The sequence below is a fragment of the Camelina sativa genome, chromosome 1, assembly GCF_000633955.1.
Source record: "Camelina sativa cultivar DH55 chromosome 1, Cs, whole genome shotgun sequence".
NCBI classification, from domain to species: Eukaryota; Viridiplantae; Streptophyta; class Magnoliopsida; order Brassicales; family Brassicaceae; genus Camelina; species Camelina sativa.
The window spans coordinates 6,987,689-7,007,462 of record NC_025685.1 but is presented as its reverse complement, the minus strand read 5'-3'; the positions used below and the strand labels follow the sequence as shown (position 1 = coordinate 7,007,462).

Sequence of the window (19,774 nt, the reverse complement as noted above, 5' to 3'; positions counted from 1 at the left end):
GGTCCTCACCAAAGATCAGATTAATGGAGTTATTGCTTACTTCAACTCACAACACCAACCTATCAATGTTGCCTCTACTTCTGGTGCCACCATTACCGCATTACCTGGTATAGCTTTCTCTCCTTCTACCATTGGTTTTGTTGGAGTTTTGAGGGCCACTGGAAACATTTTATCCTCAGAATCTTGGATAATAGATAGTGGGGCAACACATCATGTTTGCCATGATAAGAGTTTGTTCTTGAGTTTATCAGAAACTCTAAATAATTCAGTCACTTTACCTACTGGTTTTGGAGTTAAAATCACAGGAATAGGTACAGTGCAGTTAAATGAATGTCTCATATTGAGCAATGTTCTGTATATTCCCGATTTCAGGTTGAATTTTCTGAGTATAAGTCAGTTGACAAAAGATTTGGGATATAGAGTGACATTTGATGAAGATTCTTGCATGATACAGGATCCTATCAAGGGGTTGATGATTGGGAGGGGTGAGCAGATATCCAATCTATACGTCTTGGATGTTCATAGCATTAAAGATTCTATTACCCAGAAGATCACTTTCTCTACAAATATTGTAGTTGATTCTAGTCTATGGCATAGTAGATTAGGACATCCTTCTGTATCAAGAGTAGACATTGTCACAGATGTACTTGGATTCAAAATGAGAAATAAAAGATCTTTTCACTGCACCATTTGGCCTCTTGCGAAACAAAAGCATCTACCCTTCAAATCTAATTATCATGTTTGTGCCTCTGCTTTTGATCTTATACACATTGATGTCTGGGGTCCCTTTGCAGTGCCAACGACAGAAGGATATCGGTATTTTCTGACTATTGTGGATGATCATACAAGGATTACTTGGTTGTATCTACTCAGGAATAAGAGTGAAGTTCTAACAATCTTCCCTGATTTTCTGAAGATGACAGAGACTCAGTATAAAAGTACAGTGAAAGGTGTTAGATCAGACAATGCACCAGAATTGAAGTTTGTTGAGTTATTCAAAGAAAAAGGGATCATTCACTATTTCTCATGCCCAGAGACACCTGAGCAAAACTCAGTAGTTGAAAGGAAGCATCAACATATCTTGAATGTTGCAAGATCTCTTATGTTTCAGTCAAAAGTGCCTATTGAATACTGGGGAGAATGTGTACTAACTGCTGTTTTTCTCATCAACAGACTACCTACTCCCATACTTCAGGATAAGTCTCCATATGAAGTTCTCACTTCAAAACTACCTGATTATAATGGTCTTCGTGTTTTTGGTTGCTTGTGTTATAGCTCCACATCCTCCAAAAACAGAAACAAATTCCAACCAAGAGCAAAGGCATGTGTGTTCCTTGGCTATCCTCCAGGTGTTAAAGGATATAAACTTCTGGATTTGGAGACTAATAGCATATATGTTTCACGCAATGTCGTTTTTCATGAAGATATCTTCCCATATGCTAAAGGTGAGTCCACTATCTTACCGGATTATTTTCCTAGCAATAATGCATCTACAGTTGTGAATGACTCTGTTGAACATAATGACGCCATTCCTGTAGTTGTGAGTGAATCTCCTACAGTTGTGAATGATGTCATCAACAGTTCCATTCCTGTAGATACGGCTAGTTCTAATGGTTCAAGGACTTGCAGAAAAACAAAACCACCTACTTATCTTGAAGATTATTACTGCAATCTGTCTTCTTCTGGTGTTGAATATCCTATCTCAGATTATCTGAGTTATAATGCCTTGTCAACTCCTTATAGAGCTTATATTTGCTCTGTAACGAAGCATGCTGAACCAACTTCTTTCAGTCAAGCCAAAAAGTCTGATGACTGGTTACAAGCAATGAATGCAGAGTTACAAGCTCTGGAGAGTACAACAACTTGGGAGATATGCTCATTACCACCAGATAAGCGTGCCATCGGTTGCAAATGGGTTTATAAGGTAAAACTGAATGCTGATGGAAGTCTAGAACGTTACAAAGCTAGATTAGTAGCTAAGGGTTACACTCAGCAAGAAGGCATTGACTTTGTTGACACCTTCTCTCCTGTGGCTAAAATGACAACAGTGAAGACTTTATTAGCAGTTGCAGCTGCAAAGAAATGGAGTTTACATCAACTGGACGTTTCTAATGCCTTTTTAAACGGTGATCTCGAAGAAGAGATATATATGACTCTACCGCCTGGATATACATCAAAAGAAGGTGAAACTCTTCCTCCAAACGCAGTATGTAAACTGCAAAAGTCTCTATACGGTTTAAAACAGGCCTCCAGACAATGGTTCTTGAAATTCAGTGTCGTGTTAATGTCTTTGGGGTTTCAAAAATCACATTCAGATCATACTCTTTTTATCAGAAATGTTAATGGAAAGTATGTTGCAGTCCTTGTCTATGTTGATGATATTATCATTACAAGTAATGATGATGGTGAAGTGGCTCAGCTAAAGGAGAATCTGCAAAAAGCCTTCAAGCTCCGAGACTTAGGTAATCCCCAATACTTTCTTGGTCTGGAAATTGCTAGAAATGCATCAGGAATATCTATCTGCCAACGAAAGTATGCTTTGGGTTTACTAGAGGAAGCTGGTCTCTTAGCTTGTAAGCCATCTTCTATACCTATGGAACCTAGTATAAAGCTAGTTTCTGATAGTAAGGAACCACTACTAGAGGATTCTGCTTCCTACAGAAGATTAGTTGGGAAAATGATGTATTTGACTATTACTAGGCCTGACATCACATATGCCGTCAATCGCTTGTGTCAATTTACCGCAGCCCCAAAAGAATCACATATGCAGGCAGCTCTTAAAGTCTTGCATTATGTTAAGGGAACAGTTGGGAATGGTCTCTTTTATTCTGCCGATTGTGATTTGATTCTCCAAGCCTACACTGATGCTGATTGGGGTTCATGTCGTGATTCTCGACGATCAACATCAGGATACTGCATGTTTCTTGGTAATTCTTTGATATCCTGGAAATCAAAGAAGCAGCAAGTCGCTTCTCATTCATCTGCAGAATCTGAATACAGAGCAATGGAGTTTGCCGTAAGAGAGGTAGCTTGGCTTGTTAATCTTCTCAGAGAGTTTCAGGCTCCTCAAACAAAATCTGTGGCATTTTTCTGTGATTCAACAGCTGCTATACATATAGCTAACAATGCTGTTTTTCACGAACGCACAAAACATGTGGAGTTGGACTGTCATATTGTACGAGACAGAGTTGTTAGTGGTTTGATCAAGACTCTTCACGTCAAGACGGATCAGCAACTCGCGGATGTATTCACAAAGGCTCTACTACCGGCTCAGTTCAATGCTCTTATTGGCAAGATGGCTCTCAAATCTATATACTTGCCATCTTGAGGGAGACTATTAGAGTATATAGAAAATGGTTTAATATTAACCAATTGTGATTGTGATTTGGTTGTAAACCGGAGTTAAACCGGTCAGCTTCATTACTATTAGTAATTGTAAAAACACAATTAAGATCAATAACAGAAATATAAAAAGTTCTTCTTCTTCGTTTCCCTCTAACAAACTTTCTCCTGTTAGATCCCGTATACATTTCAACATTAAACTTAAATTAAGCATAGATAGTTGGTCACAGTATTCAAAAAGCATTGTTTACCTAACATAAAGAGTGGGATAACCAGGAACGTGAAAAAATAGCGTTAGATTGTTTGTAATCACTAATCAGGAACGTGAAAAGTATATAAAAAATAAAAGCCACGTGAATATCTATTATTAAATAAAAAAGCCACGTTGAGTTATTATTTTACTTTGGTTTTATTTAAAGTCATGTTATAATGTTTTTTCCTCAAGCTTCAGCATAGTGTTATTTGATCTTTGTGATAACAATCTTCCGCCATGGGAACGAAGTTTTTAGCTCTAGGTTTGTCTCTTTGTCTTGTTCTCTCAAGCTTCTATGAAGTTTCTTGCCAGGTAATTACACAAAAGACATATGATCTTGTTGTTTTTTTACAAGAAACGAATCAATCATATATGATCAACTGATTTCAATTGCATTTGACTTTTGGTTTTAGGATGAAGGAACTGGAGGTTTGAGTGTAGGTCTAATAGAGCATGAATATCAAGGTATGTCTTAAGATTTAAGAATCGTAGTTTAACACAATTCTCTTAAAATAACCAGGAGATGATGACTTTTTTTCTTGGTTGCAGCTAATGTCAATTCTCTCCAAGGCAATGAAGCATCAGATCAAAGTAAGACTTCTCTCTCTCTCTCTCTCTCTCTCTCTCTCTCTCTCTCTCTCTCTCTCTCTCTGTCTTGTTTCTTTTCTTCTTCTGCAATTTGATTTCTAATGTAGTTTCTATGTTGTGTGTTGAATCAGCTGAGACCAGTGGTCAGAAAAACAGTACAGCGACTGATAACAACACTATATCTCTGTCTCTAACTGAAGAATCAGTGGAAATTCTTAAAGAATCTGTTGATACATCAGCTCAGGTAACTAGTGTTTCTGAATTAACATTAGCAAAATTTGAATGAATGACTATGATTTAAAAGATTACTGCAAATTGAGATCTTGTTTCTTTTACTTTGGATCTATATAGGTAGGAGCTGTTACTGATGAAGTCCAGAAAAGTTCGAGTATGTTGGACCATATCGAACTTGAGTTCGAAGGTAAGTGAAGATGTTTTACTCTGTTTTTGCTCTGTTTTCTTAAAAGTGTCGTACAATTGATATTATGTGTCTGGAAGAAGCCTTGGATCATCAAAATATTGACATGAAGAGTTTGTTTGTCTTCTTTTGTGTTTCTTGATTACAGCCCATGTCAATGAACTTAAAAAGGCTGGATCTGATGTTATCAACAAAGTTGATGAATCTAAGGATGATGAAGAAGGTTAAACAAAAACAAATTCTTCCTCTTTAATATGAACTTTTTGCTAAGAGATTGCTCTTATATTGTCTTTGTTGTTTCAGCTGCTAGGAGACATAAAATGTTGGAAGCTATTGAACGCGAGTTTGAAGGTACCTTTCCATGTTTCTGTCTAGCTTTTTAAGTTTAAGTTTTTGAAAAAACTGTTGTTGATCAAGTCTTACTTACAAAAGAGTTACTTGCAGCTGCTGCTGCTGGATTTGAACAACTAAAGATTGATGATTCCAAAGGAATAGATGATGAACAATGTAACAGAACACTCTTCCTCTAGCACTTTTTACGATCACATTTTTGTTCTTCCTATATGTTATTCTAAGTCCAAGTTCTCTGTTCTTTTTTTGTTACAGCTGCAAAGAGACAAAGCATGTTGGACGAGATTGAACGTGACTTTGAAGGTATCTCTCTACATATCATTTATCTTTTTAACTAAGTTCTTGAGCACGAAAAGTTAACTAACAATTGGTTTCTGTCTTATGTTTTCTTACTTGCAGCTGCTACAAAGGGTCTTGAACAACTAAAGGCTGATGATTTGACTGGAGTCAATGATGAAGAACATGGTAAAGAAAACTCTCTCGTGTTTAGGTTGTTTGATGCCTTGTCTACATATTATAGTACTCTTGAGTCAGATTTTGCTGTCTTAATGTAGCTGCAAGGAGACAAAAAATGCTAGAAGAGATCGAAAGAGAGTTCGAAGGTAGGTATCTTGAGTAACAAGTATCTTGTCTTAATTAGATATCTTCTGCAAGACCATCCTAGACCTCTGTTTTTTCCTGTGTTTGCAGAAGCTACAAAAGGTCTTGAAGAATTAAGGCATTCAACCTCAAGCACAGATGATGAAGCACACTGTAATTTATCTTTCCCTCTATTTTAATGATCTTTTAGTCTCAGGTATAATATTCAGAACAGAAATCTTATGTCTTGTTGTAGCTGCAAAGAGAGAGGATATGCTAGATGCAATCGAACGCGAGTTTGAAGGTTATTTTGACAAGCTCAATATCTATCTTAATTGATTTACAATATTTGTGCTGAGACTATCTAGAATATTTATGATTATGTTTCCTTTTCTTCCACTTGCAGCTGTTACAAGTGGTCTTAAAGGGCTAAAGATCAATGCTCACACTGTCAAAGATGAAGATGATTCAGAAAAAGGTAAGATATTGTTATCTTTACTTTGATACTTTTTCTGTTTTTGTCCCACCACATTTTAGTTTTCTGATAGAAAACATATGATATGCCTTAATTACAGCTGCCAAGAGACAAAGTATGCTAGATGCAATTGACCGCGAATTTGAAGGTAAATTGACATACCAATCATTATATGCAGAGAGAATCTTTAAATCTTTATTGGTTTCAAGAAGTTCTAAGAGTTTGTTTCCTCTCTTGCAGCCGTTACTGAGAGTTTTAAGCAACTTGAAGATCTCGCCGATAACAAACAGGAGGGAGACCAATGTAAGAAGCTCTTTCCATTTAGACATTTTTTTCTGTTCATTAACCTTTCTTGTAGCGTAATTCTCAGAGAGGTCTACTTATATCTTTGTTATCAGCTGCAACGAGGCAAAGTATGTTGGATGAGATTGAACGTGAATTTGAAGGTAATTATGACATATTAGTATTCGCTATTAGTTCATTAGTTCTTATGGTACCGGAATCAAATCTTGAATCATTTCCTCTGTTTTGTCAAACTACTTTGCAGCTGCTGCAAGTAACCTGAAGAAACTAAATCTTGACGACCTCACTGAAGGAGATGACGCTGCACAATGTAATAATTTTTCTTCTCTACCTTTTCGGTTGACCTTGCTTCCATAGCTTTCTAAAGAATGTTTTTATGTTTTGTTACAGCTGCAAAGAGAAATAGCATGCTTGAAGCTATCGAACGCGAGTTTGAAGGTTACTTTCACATAAAATTTTGCAATTCTTAGCTGAATGTGAATCAATACAAACAGATCAAGTAGATAAGTTTTCTTCTGTTTTTTTTATGTTCTTACATTACAGCTGCTACAAAAGGTCTTGAAGAGATTAAGGCTAATGATTCAACCGATGGCAAGGATGATGATGAACATGGTAACAAATCTTCCCCTTATTTCTTTTGTTGTTTATTTAATTTCTAATGTATCCATGAATCAGCTATGTTTTCATGTTTTGTTACAGCTGCAAGGAGAAAAAGTATGCTTGATGCTATTGAACTCGAGTTTGAAGGTACTTTAACATATATTCCTCTCTCTAACTTTGAAGGAAGCTTGAACTATCCTTGGTGTAATAAGTCTTGTTAATCAGATGAATCCAAATCATATACAACAAGTAATCATGATCTTACATGAATAGTTTCATTTTCCTTTTTCAGCCGCAACAAGAGGCCTTAATGAGATAAAGAATGAATCAAAACAAGGTAAATAACTTGATCCTTTTGTTCCTCAGAGTCAGAGCCTTGTGAGACACGTTTTAAGTCCTTTTCTCTTTTCTTAACAGATGAAAACAAGAGAAGCATTATGTTGGAAGCAATCGAACGCGAATTTGAAGGTAACCTTAAGGACTAAATATTTCTTATAAAAAAAAGGACAAGTCTCTAACAGTTTTGCTTTGGTCTTCCTGTTTAATTCTAACTTGCAGCTGTTACAATTGCAAAGACCAATGGAGATGACTGTAAGAGACTGCTTTTATATTTTTCTTTGTGTCGTTTTCTTTCATATTCTCTGTGATATCTCTTAATTGCATGTGTTGTGTCAACAGCTGCAAAGAGTACGTCAACCATAAGTGTAGCGCAGAAAACTTATGTCGGAAACAGTGGTACTTAATCTTCAGATTCTCACAAATATATATTTTTCTAAAAGGGAAACAATTAATATCTCAATGTTTGTATGTTCTTTCTTTAACAGCTGGTTTAGAAGGTCTTCTAAAGCCTGCAGGTTAGCTTTGAAACTAATTATTATGAATGTTAATAATTTTACAAGAGAGCTGTTCTTATGTGTAATTCTCTCTGTTTTTGTTTCTTGCAGATGGTGTATGTGGTTGTTTTAACCAAGACAAAGATGGTATTAAGGCAGACACGGATTCATCCATTAACATAGCGGAGATACTCGCTGAAGAATCCAAATCCCAGGTTTGTTTTAGTTTATAGATCTTTCTTGAACATACAATGGAAGGCTCTCACATCTGAATCAATCTCAGTTTCTTGATAACGTTTGACTTGACTTTGGTAGGGCTCAGAGACTTCTCGCCTCACCATATCATTGAACAATCTTGTTCATACCCATAGAGAACAAACGTCCTCAAAGGTAAGCTCAGTCCTTGGCTCATCATCAGTTACTTCTACCACAAGCGAATCATCCGCTACATCAGAGAGCATAGAGGGCTTGAAGCTAACCCTAAAGAAGCTGCGCGGTCTAAGCGCACGTGATCTCGTAAACCATCCAAACTTCGATGAGATTATAGCAGCCGGTACACGTTACGAGGTACTCAGCTCAGCTTCTATTGGTTACATCTCTTTGCTAGCCAAATACAAAACCGTCATTAAAGAAGGACTCGAGGCTTCTCAGAGAGTCCAGATTGCTCAAACCCGAGCCAAACTGTTGAAAGAAACCGCAATGGAGAAGCAGAGATCCGTAGACTCGGTCTTCGCATCAGCAAAGACCACGGCTGAGCGAGGAGACGCGTTGCACATCAGAATCGTTGCGATCAAGAGACTGTTGGCGAAGCTAGAAGCAGAGAAAGTGAACGTTGATTCAAAGTTTACGTCGTTGACGACGAGTCTGTCACAGCTTCTCAAGGAGGCTTCCCAGGCCTACGAAGAGTATCACGAGGCGGTGCGTAAGGCAAAGGACGAGCAAGCGGCGGAGGAATTTGCGCTAGAGACGACGAAGAGAGCAGAACAGATATGGGTTGAGTTTCTTAGTTCGCTTAATTGAGCTAATGAGATTCTTGATTGTATTTAAAGCACATCTTCAATTAGTTGTGGTTCTTGTGTTTTATTTCCTGGTGTTGTTTTGTTTGAGACTTTGTTTGTTGGTTATATCAGGGGAGAGAGGTTGAAAAAGACCCTTGAGAGAGATAGATAAAAGGAGAGATTTGTTACAAAATAATGTTTTAGTCGTCTTATAATAAAACTTTTTTTCTTTTTACGCTAATGCAAAAAAAGATAAAATCTTGAAAAGTTTCAAATAAGTGTGAAATTGAATGATGAAATCAACAAAATTATACTAATAATAACTAAAAAATAAAGGATATCATGATTCTTTTTATTCTTTACATTCATATAGTTTAATAGCGTAATTGTCACTCGGCAGTTAATATTTAAATACAAATGTCCTTGGAAATTCACACGCAAAAATTAAAAAATAATAATAATGAAAACAGAGTAGCCCACACGTGTTAGCCATCTCATTCTCGGAGAAAAGCAAAACGACGATTACTTTATTAGTTTTGACGTCAGCAAAACAACGATTAATAAAAAATAAAAGAACAATTGGAGAAAAAGGAAAAAATCAAATAACAAATTAGAATCAGCCACCTCTCTCCTCGTGCACAGCTCTCTGACTCCGTTAAACTCCGAGTCTCTGAGCTCTCTCTCTCTCTCTCTCGCCGCGACTCTGCTCAGCTCTTGGTGGTGGCTCAAGCTTAGATCACCGGAGAAAACTCTATGCAATGTAATGTCTTCTTCTTTTTTGTTTCTTTCTAATTCGTCTTCGTCTACTTCTTCTGTAAGCTTTTGTTGTTTCTCGTCTCTTTTACATCGACGATTCTTCTTTCTAATTTTGTTGTTGAAGTACATTGACTTTTAGGCATCTTCTCTATCTTTTTCTTTGAATCGTAGATTTCTGGGGAAAAAAAAAAGATCGCCTCAATCCTATTTCGGAGCATCGACGAACCAAGTCGGAAGTTCAATTTAGTATCGGAATTAGTAAGATTACTCCCTACGATTTTGATCTTTTTAAAGTAAAGATGCTCGCTTCGATCTTGATCTTTTATTTTTTATATATATACATTGGCTTTTTATTTGGTAATCGGAAAACTGTTTCGTTATTTCGTCAACGCGGTTTCAGTTCTGATTCTATCTTTTATATGGAAGTGGCGATTTCATTTACCAATTGAATTTGAGTTTGTTTAGATTTAGCAGTGATGAAACTGGGATCAGAAGTTTTACTATATATATAGTTGGCTGGATTACAAGTACTTGCTATGCAAACCATGCTGATGATTGATTTTATCTTTCTAGGTTGCTGCTGAGAGCTGGTGGAATGAAGTGAAATAAAACTTGTCTAGATGCTAGTGATTTTGTGGCTTATTGAGGATGTTGTTGTTGTAAAGGAATAGTATGGAAGACCTTCGGCTGTCACCGCTGAAACTAGGTAGCTTTAAGTCTTCATTGTCAGGGAGGTCTACTCCAAGGGGTTCACCTACATTTAGGAGAGTTCATTCTGGCAGGACTCCACGTCGAGAGGGCAAAGCAGGTGTTCAGTGGTTCAGAAGTAACCGTCTGCTTTACTGGTTACTTTTGATTACTCTTTGGACCTATCTTGGATTTTATGTTCAGTCCAGATGGGCGCATGATGATGATAGCAAAGTTGAGTTCTTGCGGTTTGGAGGCAAACTGAGAGAAGATGTGCATGTGGAACAGAATAAACGACTGGATGCTAATGGGAGTTCTCATGCTGTAGTAGATAATACCAATATAGTCCATATAGGTGTAAATAAGAGGATGCATGTAACTTTGGCCAAGAAAGAGGATGTCACATCTCGACCAAGCTTGAGCTCCAGGAGGAGGACCAGAAAAGGTAGTCGTAGTTCACGTGCAAGGATTCGTAGTAAGCAAAGGGTGAGGAAAGTGATGGAGACTAGGGACTTGGACGAGCAAGATCAAGAACTTCCAAAGACTAATGTCACCTACGGTAAACTTTTTGGTCCGTTTGGATCACTAGAGGATAGAATTCTTGGATGGAGTCCGCAAAAGCGATCAGGGACCTGTGACAGGAAATCAGACTTTAAACGTCTTGTTTGGTCTAGAAGATTCGTCCTACTTTTCCATGAACTATCAATGACTGGTGCTCCAATTTCAATGATGGAGTTGGCTTCTGAGCTTTTGAGCTGTGGTGCAACAGTATATGCAGTAGTTTTGAGCAGAAGGGGTGGATTACTGCCAGAGCTCACAAGGAGAAGGATCAAAGTGGTTGAAGACAAAGGAGAACTCAGCTTCAAAACTGCCATGAAAGCAGATCTTGTTATTGCAGGATCAGCAGTCTGTGCCTCATGGATAGGTAAGGATAAATAGATCTGCTGATTCTTTGACATCACTATTTGCATGAGTATATATTGACCATCATGTTCAGAAATGCGTACGATAGCCCATTCCTTTCCCACTGAAAGATGCATTGTTAAACTAGAAGTTGTCAAATATAGCATGCTCACTTTAGATTGTTTTCTATTAGTGCAAGTTTTATATTTTTCATCAAAAGAATTGTTAAAACATGTTCAATATTCCTTTTCTGCCTCAAGGTTGGATATTCATTATGATGTATGTTACAATCTCCGCAGATCAATACATGGATCACCATCCAGCTGGTGGAAGTCAAATCGCTTGGTGGGTGATGGAGAACCGGCGTGAGTACTTTGATCGAGCAAAACCTGTGCTCGACCGAGTGAAACTGCTAATTTTTCTATCTGAAGTACAGAGCAAACAATGGTTAACATGGTGTGAAGAGGACCATATAAAGCTTAGGTCTCAGCCGGTTATTGTTCCGCTGTCTGTTAATGATGAGTTGGCTTTTGTTGCCGGGATTTCCAGTTCACTAAATACTCCAACACTGACCCAGGAGATGATGAAGAAGAAAAGACAAACACTACGTGAATCAGTCAGAACGGAGTTCGGTTTGACAGATACGGATATGCTTGTGATGTCTCTTAGCAGCATAAACCCAGGAAAGGGACAACTTCTTCTCCTTGAATCTGCCGCCTTGGCACTGGAGAGTCAACAAGAACAAGAACCAGTGGCTAAAACTAATAGTAATCAGTCCAAAATCAAGAACCTCAATGGCATCAGGAAGGAAAAGATTAGTCTTTCAGTCAGACATCGTTTAAGAGGTTCACCACGGAAGATGAAGATCACGTCTCCTGCTATTGAAAATCCAGCCGTTCTCACGGCCACTGGTAAAAGAAAGCTGTTGCCGTATGGCAACGTAACACGGAAACAAGACCTTAAATTTCTTCTTGGATCAGTTGGGTCTAAGAGCAACAAAGTTGCATACGTTAAGGAGATGTTGAGCTTCTTGTCAAACAATGGAAACTTATCGACCTCTGTTCTTTGGACTCCAGCGACCACGCGTGTTGCCTCATTATACTCTGCTGCAGATGTCTACGTAACAAATTCCCAGGTATTTTCCTCATCTTGATCCTTTTATGGCTTGCACTCAAAACAGACACTATCAAATGCTTTTTGATGCGTTATTAAACCTTTGTTTTTACCCTCTTCAATTTGTGAAACAGGGAGTTGGTGAAACATTCGGGAGAGTGACTATCGAGGCAATGGCTTATGGTCTTCCGGTGAGAAACAAACGATAGATGAATCCATGTTTTCTTATTCTGGAGAGACAAAAAAGGCAATGTTCTCTCATCCTAATTATTGTTTTAAATGGGAACAGGTGCTTGGAACAGACGCTGGAGGAACAAAGGAGATAGTGGAGCACAATGTTACAGGGCTACTTCATCCTGTGGGGAGGCCAGGTAATAAAGTTTTAGCTCAGAACCTGTTGTTTCTTCTTAGAAACCCATCTACAAGGCTACAACTAGCTGACCAAGGACGTGAAAAGGTTGAGAAGATGTACATGAAGCAGCACATGTACAAGAGATTTGTGGACGTACTAGTTAAATGTATGAGACCGTAAGTGTGTACTTCCCTCGTTTATTTTTGGTTTAGTACTGGTAAGATCGTGTATCAGAAAGAAAAAAAAAGAACAAGAACCCCCCAATTCTTATAAAATTCTTGCTATTCTTTGAACTTATATTGCAATTTGAAATCTTTACTCTCTCTTTTTGTTGGAATCTGTATTCTGGAAAGCTTAATTACTTGGCGAATTTTATTACACGTGAAGGCATCAGGAATTAATTGTTCACTGAGTCGGTAATTGTCAGGCAAATTGTTGAGTATTGTATGGGGCAGAGTGAGTTAGGAATAGTTTAGTGAATCTTCTGATCCGCCATAAGTTTGACTTTGATGTCATTGTTTAATCGAGGGAATCTGATGCTTTGAGCTAAAGTTGTTCAGTACCAGATGTAGATTCCAATGGTTTAGCTCAAACTATTTTCTAGTTTCTTTTAGCAGTAGGAAAGACGGCAAACAAAAAAAGAGCAGTAGCAAAAATACTTAGAATCGTCTATACTCGACAGTAAAGCTATACATGATCTTACATATTCATATGGTACTTATAAAAGCATCCATATTTGATTTTTTCCACCACAACCAACAAAATGGTGATAGAGTCCAATGAATTGCTCAGTTAGATAAAGATGTGAAGATTAGAGTATATCGAGTCAGAACTAAAGATTTATTAGATTTCCCTATATGTCTCTTCTGTATCGCCCAAAATCTGCCTCTGACTCTTGTTCAAGTACCGGACCCCACTCAGCTACAGAACTCTGTGTGGATCATATGAAGCATGTTGGGGATGTTCTGAATCTATAAGCAAATACAGTGATCTTCAAGTGCAACCTTGAATAGGTTTGGCTCTGAGTTCCAGAAGCTTTTTAATTATTGGTCTGCACGGTGCTTACTTGACTGTGTTCTTCCAGTTCTTTGTTCCTTGCTGTCCCGACAGTCAGATAAATCTATTAGTGGAAGAACACAGTCAAGTAATATCAGATCCAGGCTTCCCATACTAGATCCAGGCTCTAACCGAAGGTTGTGTTGAGTACATTTGTGAACAATTGAACTGAACCATGTGTTGTCTCTTATCCACTGCATGAGCAACAACTTCTACTCTGACAGTCTATAGTTTTGTTCACATCTCAGGGTTCTATATAATCTTGAACACTGTCTCTCTGGCTTCAGAAGCAATGACCTCAAAAGCCAAAGCTAAATTCTTTACGAAAAATTATCTTACCCAAACTCGAACAATGTTTCGGAAGTATCAGGCAAGTATGCTGCAAATGTCGACTCTTGGGTTAGTTCTTCTAGTTTCACGAAAATCTCTTCAGATTGAAGATGTGATTTGTCTCCAGCAACAAATTCGTGAGCAAACCCGTTTACGTCAATTAAACTGAAGCCTGGTGTCTTCTTAACTGTGATGTCTATCATCTTTCTTCTCACTTCTCGCAAATCCTCCCATCTTTCGCAACCTGCATATATATTGTATAATAAAGCATAAACAGCCCCATTATCAGGTTCCAACTCAAATATTCTTTTAGCTGCCAGTTCAGCCAGTGGTTCATCATTATGAAGTCTACAAGCACCAAGTAGAGCTCCCCACACAATCGAGTTTGGATTCATTGGCATGTTCATTATTATCTCATATGCTTCCTTGACTAACCCAGCTCGACCAAGTAGGTCAACCATACATCCATAATGTGCTAAACTCGGCTCAATTCTATGGTCGCTTCTCATCTTGGCGAAAATTTTCCTTGCTTGGTCTACCATACCACTATGGTTACAAGCAGAGAGGACGCCAAGACAAGTAATAGCATCTGGTTGTATTGACATTTCTTGCATTTGTAAGAAAACTTCAATGGCCTCTTGACCTTTTCCATTGTTGGCAAGACCAACAACCATGGCTGTCCATGTGAATTTGTCTCTCTGATCCATGTCACGGAAAACATTCTGAGCTTTCTCAGAACACCCACATTTGAAATACATATCGATCAAAGCATTCCCTACAACAACATCGTTCTTGATCTTGTTTTTGTCTATGTACGTCTTCACCCATTCACCAATCTCCAAGGAACCTAGATGAGCACAAGCTGTGAGAACACTAACCATGGTAAATTCATCGGGTATCATACCTGCACATTGCATCTCGCGGAACATTTCCAGAGATTCATTGAAGCAATCAGCTCGTAGGTAACCATCAATCATAATAGTCCACGAAACTCTGTCTCTCACTGGCATCTGATCAAAATATGTTCTAGCCAACTTTAGATTCCCTGACTCAACAAACCCTTTCACAACAGATGTCCAAGAAATCACATCCCTAGTCTTCATACTCCTGAAAATCCTTACCGCTATATCCATTTCCCCGCAAGCTGCATATGCATTGACCAGAGCATTCTCCAATTTCAAACTAGGTTCCTTCATACATTCACTAACATACCCATGAACCCTTCTACATAAATCTTTATCCTTTACCTTAGAACAAGCCGAGAGAACAAGAAGTAAGGTAACATAAGTTGGAAAAACCAAGTTTCTCTCCATCTCATCAAAAAGCTCAACGCTTTCTTCGTATTGCCTCATCCTATTATACCCAGAGATCATCAAGTTCCAAGAAAACACATCCTCTTTACATCTCCTGTCGAAAACCCCACGAGCCATATCCATTAGTCCAAAAAAACAGTACATTTGAACAAGACCATTCTGCACATAAAGGTTATTAGAACCTAATCCAAATTTCGCAACATGGCAATGCAGCTTCTTACCACAAGCCAACGCTCCATCTCGCTTAAGACTGTTCAACAAGAAAGGAAACGTGTGGCTATCTGGAGTCACACCTTCCTTCAACATATTCAAATACAATCTAACTCCTTTCCCATCCACCCTTGACCAACCCTTGATCATATTGTTCCACACAACCACGTCTGGTTCAGGTATTTTCACAAACAGCTTACAGGCATAACTCATGTGGCCACCTAGACGACTACACCAGAAGAGTAAGAGCTTCTTTTGCACAGTTGGGTTTGGTGCTAGACCTCTCGTAATGGTTTGGGAATGTAACTGCTTGAATTGGTCCGTTGTTTTGCAAGATCCAAGGATAGAGATGAAACGAGAGTAAATCATTGAATATATAGATTATGTGATCGTTGAGATGAACAAAGATCGATAATTTAGGGTAAAAAATTGGAGAGTTAAGTGGATTTCATTTCGAAGAATCCATTGCCGGGGAAAAAAGGAAAAAAAAAAGGAAGAGCTTAGACGGCACTTGCTATCGTCACGGATGATCAGGACGACAGCGACGGACAAAGCCGACGCTATAATTGATTCATCTTCACCGCTCTTAAAACCGATCGAACTCTGGTCGGAGAAGCCAATATTAAAAAGCCAACCACTCGACCAGAACGACTTTTGTATATACCACCAATAATTAAATATATAACCGAAAGTTAGGAAATATTCAGTTGTTTAGTTTCCTAAAAAATACATTTTATAAATTAAATAATTGGTTTGCAAAATTTGGATTTTGATATTAGTTTCATGATGTCCAGAGGTATAAAAATAGATTTTCGAAAGTCTCTTAAAAATATTTTATTTGAATATGAATTGATTATATCCGATTTAAAATTTCGCAGAATTCATTGCCAAAAACACATAATCTACGAGAAAGAAACAACGAGCTCGGACAGCAACGGACTCAGCTGTCACAGTTATTGTTTTGTCGTCTCTTTTACAATCAGTCGAAGGGAACCGGGTCGCATAACCGGATGTTTAACAAACCAATTCAACCACCCAAAAAACTGAAATGCACCATTTTGAAAGTAGTAAACAATAATCCTAATATCCAACCAAATCTAGGTGAATTAATGTTGTAAATAACCTTTTTAATAAGTAAAAATAAAAAGATTGAACAAAAAATGTATTTCAAAAATGTTAATATAAACATGGAAGAACAAGAAAATAGAGCACAAAACCGACTTTTTCTTTTTATTAGAAATTGAGAGAGAAGTCTCTAATAATGGTTACTATGTTTCTGTCCATATTTGACTTCATCCAATAATGGAAAGGTCTAACAAGTATAAGTGAATTGTCTAACTCTAAAAAGAATGAGCAATATTCAAATCAATTATCATTTAATCTGTTTTATCATCTACTAGGGATTAGCCCTTTATATATTTAACAATATTTAATTAATTTAATAACATTAGTTCTGTTTTTAATATTTTCTATCATATTATGCAAAAATCATATGATGATGTATTTAATATCTTGATTAATAAAATTTATGGTATTATTGTTTAAGCATATTCCTCTTTTCTTTTTTGTTCATTATGAATCCTATTTTAAAATTAAAATTCATTTGCATTGCCTTTTAGTAGTCTAAATAGTTTTTTTTTAATCTTTCTCATTAAAAAATTTACAGTTGTTTTTATTCTTGTTTGAAAATTTTATGTGGTTTTATGTGAGAGTTTGTGCTATGTTGATAGAGATAGTATTTTTAAAAAGCAGTATACATGTGAAATTAAATCATATAATTTTTGGCAGTGTGTCATATAATTAGATCTTAACATTGAACTGACATAAATTATCTATACGCTAATGGAATTATATATCTACGATTTTAGTATCACCATTTGAAAGCTTATAATTCCATAAATCATTGTACAGTTTACACATTCGCGGTCCACATATTATTCAATGTATATTTCTCTGTAACGACATGATCAGACGCATGTTAACTTTAACTTTGAAACAACAAAACCAAGAAACAATGTGAGTTTGCAGTTTTAAATATAAAATACTTGAATTCAGGGAAACAATATGATACTTTGTGACTATGTGACTGTGATTCCTTACGCTTACAGTTTTGACAATCGCTAAAATATGACCTTGCAAAAGTCGTATACACTTTACTTACATCAGCCTATCCCAGTATCCACAACCATAATTTCCCTTTGCTTCGACCACCTCCTCTGATTCTCCCCTAACAACCATAATTTCCCTTTGCCTGAGAAAAATTCAGATTATATATAAGATAGCTTCTAATTAGAAGCATTATTTAAGATTGAGGATATGAGGATGAAAATTGGAAAAATTGATAAACGTATAATCTGCTTGCCATAAAAATAATCTGCTTTCCAGATATGTCAATATGAAGCAGTCGTACTCAAAAGTCTTCCTTGCAGAAATCTCAATCGATGGTATCAGAAGTCTGAAAGGTGAATGGGAGAAGTATGCTTTTTGTTTTTTTGGACTTAGTGGCTTTAAGTTTGTTAGATGGGCTAGAGAAATGTTGCACATATGGGCCTTTTAATTAGAATTTGTTTTAAGGATCCATTAATACTAAATATGAAAGTGATTGTGGTTTGGTTACGCAGGTATTTTTTTCATGCTGAACTTTTAACAAGCGAATTATTTTAGGGAGACATAAGAAGCTGACGTGGCTTACTCCGATGTTTGATTTTTGCTGATGAGCCTTAATAATCTAAGTAATTACAGCGAATTATCATTTAATATTCATCGAATAATGGAAAGGTCTAATAAAAAAAAAGAGGTGTGAAACCAATAACATATATATATATATATGTATATTTAATTTTAAACGAATGTATTTAATCAAGTTCTTTAGGTAATTTTGTTAAAACAACAAATCATATGTTATCTAAACATAGACTTTAAAAAGTCTAATAAACAAAAGTTTTAAAGCTCAACAAATGTTACATTCTGACTTTTTTATGGTAAAAAACAACAAGATCTTCACAATTTTTTTAATATCTAAATTTGTTTATCACATTTCACATATATAAAAATTATCATTTTTGTTTGATTGTTTATAAAACTGAAACAAGTTAGCAAACAAGAAAATAGAAATATTTTAGGAATAAGATAGGAAAATAAATCTAACATAATAAAACATCAACCTTCGTAAAATATAAACATAATAGATATGTTTTACTAGAAGATTATGCCGAGTTGAATCTAGCGTTGACACCATTTCTTATAGCTTCTTTATAATATCAATTGCTAATAAACTTAAAGTAACTAATGTACCAAAAGTGTTTCCAAATAAAGTGTCATAAAATGACATTTTTAATGATAAATATAATAAATTTTCGAACATACTACTATAATTTCAAAAGCAAACATCAAAATATATAATTTCAAAAGCAAACATCAAAATATATAACAACTGCCACATATAATCCAAAATGGTCAACAATTCCATAGAGAGTAATTCTTGAAAATAATATGTAAGATATTGAAAACTAATTCTACTATATGTATGATGTCGAAGTTGACTATTAAGTAAGAAAATTATTTATAATATTAAAGAAGATGTACTAATCATAGGTTTTTACACTTGTTTTGTAAAAAATTACATTAAATATCATGAATCTTAAAATCATTTAAAATTTATCATTTATAATTGATAATTGAATTATAACTTAATTTCATTTTATAATAATATTTTTGAAAGTATTTGAATATTAACAATGGCTCTTGAAGTTGTGTATTTGTTATTGTTAGGGTTTCAGTCCTAATCGTTATCGTCATTAGAAGGCATAACGTTTACATGGAACAAACGTGCAGTCAATGGTGGGATATCTCCTGAAGCTGGCAGATTTGCATCAAATATAATTGTAAGCTCTGGTACAGTGAGCCACTTTTGGATGAACTCCGCCACAACATTAGCCACCGCTGCACAAAAAAGATCATATAGATTATAGACAATTTGACTAATCTTTATTAACGAACGGGACAATTTGACTAATCTTTATTAAGGAAACTTTATTTTTTAAGAAAATAAAAAAATGGTCTTGATAATAGTTTGTTTTTTTTAGTGCTACGTTTGGTAGACTCGTAGTTAAATAAATCTAAATATTTACCGTGAGTTGTAACAATTTTTTAATGGGTCTATATACTAAATGAATGTGTCACATTTGTACATATATACTAAAAATTCATTTGTAAATACTAAATACTAAGCTGACGTCAGCTTAGTTTTTTTTTAATGGGTCTGAATACTAAGCTGACGTACGTTTGACCACAAAAAAAAAAAAAAAAAAAAAA

At 36.2% G+C, this 19,774-nt stretch overlaps 3 protein-coding genes across 4 annotated transcripts; 2 read left to right on the top strand and 1 right to left on the bottom strand.

The window, feature by feature from the left end:
• Nucleotides 3,788-8,975, top strand: LOC104780774 (TSA1-like protein). 2 transcript variants are annotated; one of them, XM_010505322.2, is made up of 28 exons: nt 3,788-3,907; nt 4,009-4,060; nt 4,145-4,186; nt 4,315-4,427; nt 4,535-4,604; nt 4,750-4,824; nt 4,905-4,952; nt 5,046-5,108; nt 5,208-5,255; nt 5,352-5,417; nt 5,507-5,554; nt 5,643-5,705; nt 5,788-5,835; nt 5,938-6,009; nt 6,107-6,154; nt 6,247-6,309; nt 6,405-6,452; nt 6,554-6,619; nt 6,700-6,747; nt 6,853-6,921; nt 7,009-7,056; nt 7,202-7,246; nt 7,327-7,377; nt 7,468-7,500; nt 7,588-7,644; nt 7,734-7,763; nt 7,854-7,957; nt 8,058-8,975. In XM_010505322.2, exons 1-28 carry the CDS (start codon nt 3,833-3,835, stop codon nt 8,760-8,762), a joined length of 2,298 nt encoding a protein of 765 aa, XP_010503624.1. In that variant the 5' UTR covers nt 3,788-3,832; the 3' UTR covers nt 8,763-8,975. The 2 variants fall into 2 exon arrangements, with proteins under 2 accessions (XP_010503624.1, XP_010503617.1); XM_010505315.2 differs by having other exon boundaries at nt 5,034-5,108.
• LOC104780766 lies at nt 9,360-12,848 on the top strand. Its single transcript, XM_010505303.1, has 6 exons — nt 9,360-9,500; nt 9,668-9,754; nt 10,070-11,108; nt 11,386-12,221; nt 12,334-12,390; nt 12,489-12,848. The coding sequence occupies exons 3-6, from the start codon at nt 10,169-10,171 to the stop codon at nt 12,729-12,731; spliced, it is 2,076 nt and encodes a 691-aa protein (XP_010503605.1). The 5' UTR covers nt 9,360-9,500; nt 9,668-9,754; nt 10,070-10,168; the 3' UTR covers nt 12,732-12,848.
• LOC104780757 (putative pentatricopeptide repeat-containing protein At3g15930) lies at nt 13,199-16,055 on the bottom strand. Its single transcript, XM_019246568.1, has one exon. The coding sequence runs from the start codon at nt 15,827-15,829 to the stop codon at nt 13,943-13,945; it is 1,887 nt and encodes a 628-aa protein (XP_019102113.1). The 5' UTR covers nt 15,830-16,055; the 3' UTR covers nt 13,199-13,942.